A 10,953-nucleotide genomic window follows, 5' to 3' on the forward strand; every position below is an offset into this window, starting at 1 on the left:
AAAATAAATAAATGATATGTGCCATACAGTCTTCAAACAACAGTGCCATAATACCAATGCCATTCAGTGCACCTATACCGTCATATACGGCCAATCTTTGTCTACCGTAGTGTTAACCACTTTTTCACAGTGACTCTCTGTTCAGGACCTCCCTATATTATTTAGAGCAGGGAAACCCCCATCTACTATGTCTATATGATCTAATATTACATATGAAGAGGTCTTGTTCTGAAGGGGCAACCCTATTAAGGTGGCACGCTATGCTGGCTGCATGTGGTAGAGATGGGTTGATGAAGACCCTATGCTGGCGGTCTATGTTTATGGACTGGGAGGGCAACCCTATTAAGGTGGCACGCTATGCTGGCTCCATATGGTAGAGATGGGTTGAGGAAGACCCTAAATGCTGGCGGCCTATATCTATGGACTGGGAGAAATCGCTATAGAATTGGATTCATTCCCCCACTCAATATTGTTTCTACAAACCAGCAATAAAGCCTTCTGTTTGCCCTAATCCTAATAGAAAGATCTGCCAGTGGTCAGGACATTCGATCGCTGTCTTATGTCTATGGTTAGCTACTCTCTAATGTCATTTATTGGGAATGGATGCTGCTAAATGATCTCCTCGTGTCTGGGTAGTAGTCATCAGGCACTTATAGGCAGAAATGCAGCAGGAAATCCATTACTAGGAATCCCCGGTATTGGCACATTGATAATACATTGGCGATCCATCAGCGCTCGCCGAACAATGTACATGTATATAGGTGCACACAGCTTCCCTTTATTATATGGAAAATCAATGTATCAATTAGATATATGCAATTCTTAAATGGAACTTCTTGCAGATTTGTACTCTTCTAAATTCTTTAAAAAAACAGAAAAATCTATTCTAAGAGGCCTCCATAGATTCAGCCAAAGATGTAGCGAGCCATCGAATACATTTTCGAAGATGAAATGTGCAAATTCACTTTTTTTTATGTTCTTACACATTGCTTTACATTGCAGCACTGCGAAACATGTTCATCCTGAGCCTCCTGTTTCATGAATATAATACCGGGACTATAGAAACTGCTCTGACTCTGAATAACAATGCAGATTATATATATATATATATATATACACACCAGTTACATAAACACATGAGTACAGCTTCCCCCGAATGCCAAGCAGCACGCGAATAAGTCGAATTACCTGCTGAACTGGAAGCGCTGGTGGGTCAGGAAGCTGATGGTGTACTCGAGACCAGAGAACAGGAAGAGGTACGAGAAGTAGACCAGGCCCAGGACACGGAGATTCTGCAGATCTTTATATAGAAGAGAGCGGCTATTAGACATGTGGTATCAGTGCGTGCGGGCGGGAAGATCTCACAGGATCCATTGATCATTATAAGTAATGGCCTCGCAACTCTGCCACAAGATCAGGACAGGAGGGTGTGAGGCTTATTCGTCCTCTTTTTCCCCCAATCTTTGTAAGGATGCATTTAGAGGAGAAGTTTTTGGCCATGCAGTAAAAAAAAACTCTTACAAAAACCGCGTGTTTTTACCTTGATTTGCAACGTTTTTTTGCCCATGTGGATTTTACAGGTGAAATCGCTTCACAAACCATGGCAATTTGTGGTAAAAAACGTGGCCAAAAACATCTCATCTTAATGTTTTAGTATGTTCACACAGAGTTTTTTGCAGGCTGAAAATTCTGCCTCATAATTCCATCTTGAATATTGAGGCAGATTTTGATCTGCCTGTACGCTGTTTGCCGCGTATTTCGCCTGCGGCCATTGTATGCCGCGGGCAAAAAAAACGCTTTTTCTACCTCCCATTGATGTCAATGGGAGGTCAGAGACGTAAACGGCCGAAGATAGGGCATGTAGCTTCTTTTGCCCGCGAGACGGTTTTACCGCTCGCGGGGAAAAAACGCCTCCGCCTCCTATTGAAATCAATGGGAGGCGTTTTCGGACGTTTTTTGGCGCGTTTTCCACGTGAAAAAACATGGGGAAAAAAACTCTGTGTGAACAGGGCATGTTCACACAGAGTATTTTGCTAAGCAGATAAAAATCTGCCTCAATTGAGGCAAATTCTGAAATGCCAGCTGTTTTTGATGTTTTTTTGCTGCGCTATTTTAAGGCGTTTTTTTTTATGAATCAAATGCAAAAACGGCACAAAAAAACGATTCAATCGAGCGGCGCTTTTTTTTTCTGCCTCCAATTGATTTCAATGGAGGTTCAGAGGCGGAAGCCGCTCCAAGTTAAGAAATGCTGCATTTTTTTCCCCCTGTGCAGTCAAAAACTGTCCAGGGAAAAAAACACCTCTGCCTCCCAATAAAAACAATGGGCGAGATTCGGGGCGTTTTTTGAGCGGATTCTGATGTGGTTTCTGACCTTCTATGGAGAAGGGGGATGGGTACAGGTCAAACTAAAGTGCCCATCAGTCCATGAGCCCCATAGCAGATGCAGAATGAGGCTTTGACTTTACTTAAAGAGGTTGTCACAGAATAGGTCATCAGTATATGATCGGTACGGATCCGACACCCGAAGCGATCTGCAGTGGTCAGTGTCGGAAGCAGACGGCTCCGTACACCGCATAGCGGCCATGCTGCACCTCTGCTCCTATTCACTTAAATAGGAGCAGAGCTGCAGAACGGCCGCTATACTGTGACCAGAGCCTCTTTTTTTTTTTACTATGGGGCTGTATGGGCGAAGTATTACCATAACTGCACCCTCTGCTGGTCACCACAGGAATTACAACTCTGAATTATTATGGACCATGTTACAAAATGAATTTTGAAGTCTAAATCACGGTGACCTATATAGCTCTATTATGTTATACAGATCATTTAGCATGTATACAGTATATTTAACATACATATATTATATATGTAATCAGGTGTGATGTATGTTGTATGGGCTTGTACATTATTGCCTTGTACTGCTGTGCTTCTTTGTATCCCAGACATTTCCATATCTCAATGCTATGCGGTCAGACCCCTCAATGCATGGTAATAGTGGTTGTCACCCAGCTTTCCCTAATACAAATGTAACTAGGAATCTGCTGAATCGATTTTTTAACAAATCTACAGAAGAGGAGAATTTGGGGATTTCATTTACTGATGTTTTTTTATTTTAATAGGTATGGGCAAATTTTTCTCTCTTCTAGTGTGTAATAGAGAATAGGACCCCAAAAATCATCGAAGTCAAAGTTAAGCCTACAGCCGGACCCGGAGGTATGTAAATGTGTGACTTATGTCTGACCACTGAATAGTGCAGCTGCCCCTAGGTCAAGGTGATTGGTAGACAAACATTTTAAGCCCAAATACTCTTATTTTGCAACAAAAGTATCTAATTTTGTTACATTTGTCACATTTCATATTTTACGTGGTGGTTTTTATTTACTTTTGTGATTTACAGGCACTATATACAAGGAGAGGGGGGAGCTGTGTGGCACTATATACAAGGGATGGGGGCTGAGGGGCACTATATACAAGGAGAGGGGGGAGCTGTGTGGCACTATATACAAGGGATGGGGGCTGAGGGGCACTATATACAAGGGAGAGGGGCTATATGGCACTATATACAAGGGAGGAGGGCTGAGTGGCACTATCTACAAAGTGGGGGACTGTGTGGCACTACCTACTAAAGGGGAGCTATATGGCACAATATACAAGGAGGGAGGGCTGTGTGGCGCTATCTATCTACAAGGAGCATTATTACTGTGGAGGCATAAAGGCGGGCACGGTTACTGAGGGGGCATTTTTTTTTGTGTCGAGCACTGAGGGATCATTATTACCATCTGGGGCACTGTGGATTACGAGTTTTTTTTAGAGGATGGGGTATAGGTGGAGAGGATGCTGGAAAAGTGAGAAACCAACAACATGTCTATGTGTCAAATTCTGCAGAGACAAGTCGTGGCTGGAATGAGTCGTCACAGTGGTCTGGGCCGTATGGAGAAAAAAGGGATAGTGAACAATTCTAATAGGAGAAAACCACCTGGGAGTCACTAGATAAAAATGTGCTGTAATCACTTATTTGGTCTGCAGAGCTCCTGTGTATAACTGGCATCTACCACTATAGGGTCACTATTTGGTGGTAATATTGGTCTTTGTATAGTGCTTTTTATTCAGTTACAATATGGGAGTATTATTCAGTCACTATGTGGTTATGGTGTGGTGGTATTATTCAGTTACAATATGGGAGTATTATTCAGTCACTATGTGGTTATGGTGTGGTGGTATTATTCGGTAACAGTATGGGAGTATTATTCAGTAACTACGTGGTTATGGTGTGGAGGTATTATTCCGTAACAGTATGGGAGTATTATTTAGTCACTATGTGGTTATGGTGTGGTGGTATTATTCAGTAACAGTATGGCAGTATTATTCAGTCACTATGTGGTTATGGTGTGGCGGTATTATTCAGTAACAGTATGGGGGTATTATTCAGTCACTATGTGGTTATGGTGTGGCAATATTATTCAGTAACAGTATGGGGGTATTATTCAGTCACTATGTGGTCATGGAGTGGCGGTATTATTTCGTAACAGTATGGGGGTATTATTTAGTCACTATGTGGTTGTGTTGTGGAGGTATTATTCCGTAACAGTATGGGTGTATTATTCAGTCACTATGTAGTTATGATGTGGTGGTATTATTCAGTAACAGTATAGGGGTATTGTTCAGTCACTATGTGGTTATGGTGTGGCAGTATTATTCAATAACAGTGTGGGGGTATTATACAGTCACTATGTGGTTATGGTGTGGAGGTATTATTCAGTAACATTATGGGGGTATTATTCAGTATCAGTATGGGTGTATTATTAAGTCACTACGTGGTATATTGTGTGGTGGTATTATTCAGTAATTATATGGGAGTATAATTCAGTCACTATGTGGTCATGGTGTGGCGGTATTATTTAGTAACAGTATGGGGGTATTATTCAGTCACTATGTGGTTATGGTGTGGCAGTATTATTCAGTAACAGTGTGGGGATATTATACAGTCACTATGTGGTTATGGTATGGAGGTATTATTTAGTAACAGTATGGGGGTATTATTCAGTAACATTATGGGGGTATTATTCAGTATCAGTATGGGTGTATTATTAAGTCACTACGTGGTATATTGTGTGGTGGTATTATTCAGTAATTATATGGGAGTATAATTCAGTCACTATGTGGTCATGGTGTGGCGGTATTATTTAGTATCAGTATGGGTGTATTATTCAGTCACTATGTGGTTATGGTGTGGCGGTATTATTTAGTAACAGTATGGGGGTATTATTCAGTCACTATGTGGTTATGGTGTGATGGCATTATTCAGTAACATTATGGGGGGTATTATTCAGTCACTACGTGGTATATGGTGTGGGGGTATTATTCAGTAATAATATAGGAGTATTATTCTGTCACTATGTGGTCATAGTGTGGCAGTATTATTCAGTAAGAGTATGGGGGTATTATTCTATCACTATGTGGTTATGGTGTGGCGGTACTATTCAGTAACAGTGTGGGGGTATTATTCAGTCACAATGTGATTATGGTGTGGGGGTATTATTCAGTCACTATGGGGTTATGGTGTGGAGGTATTATTCAGTAACAGTATGGGGGTATTATTCAGTCACTATGTGGTTATGGTGTGATGGCATTATCCAGTAACAGTATGGGGGTATTATTCAGTCGCTATGTGGTTATGGTGTGGGGGTATTATTCAGTAACAGTATGGGGGTATTATTCAGTCGCTATGTGGTTATGGTGTGGGGGTATTATCCAGTAACAGTTTGGGGGTATTATTCAGTCACTATTTAGTTATGGTGTGGTGGTATTATTCAGTAACAGTATGGGGGTATTATTCAGTCACTATGTGGTTATGGTGTGGCGTTATTATTTGAACCTTATATTGTGTTATTATTGGTAATATTGGTCTTATAATAGTGAGTTGTGATCAGTAACAGTATGTGATTATGGTGTGGGGGTATTATTCAGTAACAGTATGCAGGTAATATTTAATCTGGTATAGTGGTATGATTTAATAACTGTATATGTATATTGATAATTTTTTTGTGTGAGGGGGGACAAATGCTTTGGGGCTTGTACCACTCCTGGAGGCGCTAGAAATCAGAGATGCAGTTCTCTGCACACCACCTTCTGAATTGACTGCATTATTGATAGAGTAATTCAACATTTGGGGCCCCACTTTTAACTTTGCCCAGGTCCACACTTTGTCTAAAACCGGCCCAGGACACATAGATCGGCTCAGCCCCCTTCCCTCCCTGTGCACTTTCGGCAACTCACAGATCAGGCCCCCTTCGTTCACATATGTTATTGATGCCATCAGTAACATATATTAAGGAAGGGGGCCCGATCTGTGAGTTGCCAAAAGTGCAAAGGGTGGAAGGCGGCCCATCCGTCTGCCACACGGCCGCGCCGATCTATTGCTTAGAAAACGTATTAGGAGGGGAGGGGCCTGGTGAGGCTTGCTCTGTCTGCTTGTCTTCGCCCCCTAGTAATCAACTACGTGACCAAGACCACCAGATAGAGTGCGCCGCACATAGCAAGCAGCATCGCTATCTTCGGACTAGTTATTGATCCGAGATAGCGGCGCTGCTGAAATTAAGCCTAATACTGGTTGGCTGAGCCTCTCAGTCAATCAGATTGTATTGTTTGATCAGTGCAATCTAGATTTGTATCGTTTTATAAGCGTGCGGGCGAGGTTAGGTTATGGGTCTTTGCACAGGGGCCCTCTGCAGGATAGAGGATAGATAGATAGATAGATAGATAGATAGATAGATAGATAGATAGATAGATAGATAGATAGATAGATAGATAGATAGATAGATAGATAGTTTTAGAACATACTTTCTGGAGGACGGTCCTTTCTTCTTGTTACAGCTGAGAAGTGGAGTAAGGACACAGGACTGAGCAGGTCTGAAGCCCCTTGAAATCCAACCATTATGGATGGAGCCTAACAAATTGAAACAGAGGAGATATAAGAAGGGGCAGTTTTCCACATTAGAACATAGGGCATAAATGGCCTCAATTTGCTAAATTTAAAGGGGTCTGTCTGGGAATAAAAACTTTTTTTGTGTACATTCCTACATGATGTAGTGATGACACCGTGATAACAATGACAGTGTTTAAATTCTTTACCATTTTCAAGATCTCTACTTGCTGTCTGTATGGAAACCCATTGTGTACATTCAGAGGCTGAAAACATGTATTGAGCTAAATCTTCTCGCAGCTGAGATTTTGCTACAATTGTAACCAGTCTGGAGAATCCCCAGTGATCTAAACAGCCTGGACTCGCAGTGGATATATTTTACCTGCACTGATTCATTGAGGCAAACTATAAGGACAGGGATGAGATTTGTTTTGTTAGTCTGTATTGCTCACAGAGGATTGTCAATACAATTGTGGCAAACATTTAGCTGTGAAACTTATTAGGTCTGAACTGGTTTTTAGACTTTGGGTATGTTCACACGATGAGAGGCTTTTACGTCTGAAATGACAGACTGTTTTCAAGGAGAAAACAGCTGCCTCGTTTCAGCCGTAATTCCTCCTCCTCGCATTTTGCGAGGCTTCTCTGACAGCCGTAAATTTTGAGCTGTGCTTCATTGAGTTCAATGAAGAACGGCTCAAATTACGTCTGAAAGAAGTGTCCTGCACATAATGTATATAAGTGTCCCGCATATAATGTATATGTGTCCTGCATATAATGTATATAAGTGTCCCGCATATAATGTATATAAGTGTCCTGCACATAATGTATATAAGTGTCCTGCATATAATGTATATAAGTGTCCTGCATATAATGTATATAAGTGTCCCGCATATAATGTATAGAAGTGTCCTTCATATAATGTATATAAGTGTCCCGCATATAATGTATATAAGTGTCCCGCATATAATGTATATAAGTGTCCCGCACATAATGTATATAAGTGTCCTGCATATAATGTATATAAGTGTCCCGCATATAATGTATATAAGTGTCCCGCATATAATCTATATAAGTGTCCCGCATATAATGTATATAAGTGCCCCGCATATAATGTATATAAGTGTCCCGCATATAATGTATATAAGTGTCCCGCATATAATGTATAAGTGTCCCGCATATAATGTATATAAGTGTCCCGCATATAATGTATATAAGTGTCCTGCATATAATGTATATAAGTGTCACGCATATAATGTATATAAGTGTCCCGCATATAATGTATATAAGTGTCCCGCATATAATGTATATAAGTGTCCCGCATATAATGTATATAAGTGTCCCGCATATAATGTATATAAGTGCCCCGCACATAATGTATATAAGTGTCCCGCACATAATGTATATAAGTGTCCCGCATATAATGTATATAAGTGTCCTGCATATAATGTATAGAAGTGTCCCGCATATAATGTATATAAGTGTCCCGCATATAATGTATATAAGTGTCCTGCATATAATGTATATAAGTGTCACGCATATAATGTATATAAGTGTCCCGCATATAATGTATATAAGTGTCCCGCATATAATGTATATAAGTGTCCCGCATATAATGTATATAAGTGTCCCGCATATAATGTATATAAGTGCCCCGCACATAATGTATATAAGTGTCCCGCACATAATGTATATAAGTGTCCCGCATATAATGTATATAAGTGTCCTGCATATAATGTATAGAAGTGCCCCGCATATAATGTATATAAGTGTCCTGCATATAATGTATATAAGTGTCCTGCATATAATGTATATAAGTGTCCTGCATATAATGTATATAAGTGTCCTGCATGTAATGTATATAAGTGTCCTGCATATAATGTATATAAGTGTCCTGCACATAATGTATATAAGTGTCCTGCACATAATGTATATAAGTGTCCTGCATATAATGTATATAAGTGTCCTGCATATAATGTATATAAGTGTCCTCTGCATATAATGTATATAAGTGTCCTGCATATAATGTATATAAGTGTCCTGCATATAATGTATATAAGTGTCCTGCACATAATGTATATAAGTGTCCTGCATATAATGTATATAAGTGTCCTGCATATAATGTATATAAGTGTCCCACATATAATGTATATAAGTGTCCCGCATATAATGTATATAAGTGTCCTGCATATAATGTATATAAGTGTCCCGCACATAATGTATATAAGTGTCCTGCATATAATGTATATAAGTGTCCTGCATATAATGTATATAAGTGTCCCGCATATAATGTATATAAGTGTCCTGCATATAATGTATATAAGTGTCCTGCATATAATGTATATAAGTGTCCTGCATATAATGTATATAAGTGTCCTGCATATAATGTATATAAGTGTCCTGCACATAATGTATATAAGTGTCCTGCACATAATGTATATAAGTGTCCTGCACATAATGTATATAAGTGTCCTGCATATAATGTATATAAGTGTCCTGCATATAATGTATATAAGTGTCCTCTGCATATAATGTATATAAGTGTCCTGCATATAATGTATATAAGTGTCCTGCATATAATGTATATAAGTGTCCTGCACATAATGTATATAAGTGTCCTGCATATAATGTATATAAGTGTCCTGCATATAATGTATATAAGTGTCCTCTGCATATAATGTATATAAGTGTCCTGCACATAATGTATATAAGTGTCCTGCATATAATGTATATAAGTGTCCCGCATATAATGTATATAAGTGTCCCGCATATAATGTATATAAGTGTCCCGCATATAATGTATATAAGTGTCCTGCATATAATTTATATAAGTGTCCTGCACATAATGTATATAAGTGTCCTGCACATAATGTATATAAGTGTCCTGCACATAATGTATATAAGTGTCCTGCATATAATGTATAGAAGTGTCCTGCATATAATGTATATAAGTGTCCTGCATATAATGTATATAAGTGTCCTGCATATAATGTATATAAGTGTCCCGCATATAATGTATATAAGTGTCCTGCACATAATGTATATAAGTGTCCTGCATATAATGTATATAAGTGTCCCGCATATAATGTATATAAGTGTCCTGCATATAATGTATATAAGTGTCCTGCACATAATGTATATAAGTGTCCTGCATATAATGTATAGAAGTGCCCCGCATATAATGTATATAAGTGCCCCGCATATAATGTATATAAGTGCCCTGCACTTCTTTTGACGAGGCTGTATTTTTACGCGTCGTCGTTTGACAGCTGTCAAACGACGACACGTAAATGACAGGTCATCTGCACAGTACGTCGGCAAACCCATTCAAATGAATGGGCAGATGTTTGCCGACGTATTGTAGCCCTATTTTCAGACGTAAAACGAGGCATAATACGCCTCGTTTACGTCTGAAAATAGGTCGTGTGAACCCAGCCTTTGGATGTGAACAAAAACGTTTCCATTTCCTGAACGCAAACAATCTCGAACATGGTGAGGAATTAAATACACAGTGTATTAAAAAGTTTGGCGAACTTTTCATGATACAATAATTACGTTTTATTTATTTAAAGCTGGAAAACTGCTTTAAGACTGTAGGAAGAGCTAAAGGGGTTGGCCCTCAAAAAACATTTATCACCTGTCATATGGGATAGGTCATTCATGTATGATGGCTGCAGGTTCGACCGCTGGGACCCCCAGTGATCACAAGAACAAGGGTCTCCTGACCCCCATTTGAAGGGAGTGGTGTTCAAGCGTGCGCAATACCGTTCCATTCATTGTCTATAGGACTAATGGAAATAGCCGAGTACATCGCTCCACTATCTGTCGGTCTCACAGACATTGAATGGAGCGGTAGTGCGCACATGCGAACACCGCTCCATTCAAACAGTATCCTCGTTTTCGTGATCTCTTGGGGTCCTAGTGTTTGGACACGCAGCAGTCATACATTTAGCACCTTCCTTGTGAATAGGTGACACATGTTTTTCGTGGGCCAACGCCTTTTAGTTATTATATAGCTACACACCCCACATAGG

The 10,953-nt window shown here is 39.7% G+C and overlaps 1 protein-coding gene across 1 annotated transcript in view; it reads right to left on the reverse strand.

The window, feature by feature from the left end:
* The window catches only part of SLC75A1 (solute carrier family 75 member 1), a 38,861-nt gene that overhangs the window by 15,775 nt on the left and 12,133 nt on the right, over positions 1–10,953 (reverse strand). The window contains exons 7-8 of the mRNA XM_075857348.1: positions 6,841–6,946; positions 1,189–1,300 (exon numbers count right to left, since the gene is read on the reverse strand). Of these exons, the coding sequence (XP_075713463.1) occupies positions 1,189–1,300; positions 6,841–6,946 (218 nt within the window). The remainder of the gene's footprint in view (positions 1–1,188; positions 1,301–6,840; positions 6,947–10,953) is intronic.

Source organism: Rhinoderma darwinii, chromosome 1 (assembly GCF_050947455.1).
Source record: "Rhinoderma darwinii isolate aRhiDar2 chromosome 1, aRhiDar2.hap1, whole genome shotgun sequence".
NCBI lineage: Eukaryota > Metazoa > Chordata > Amphibia > Anura > Rhinodermatidae > Rhinoderma > Rhinoderma darwinii.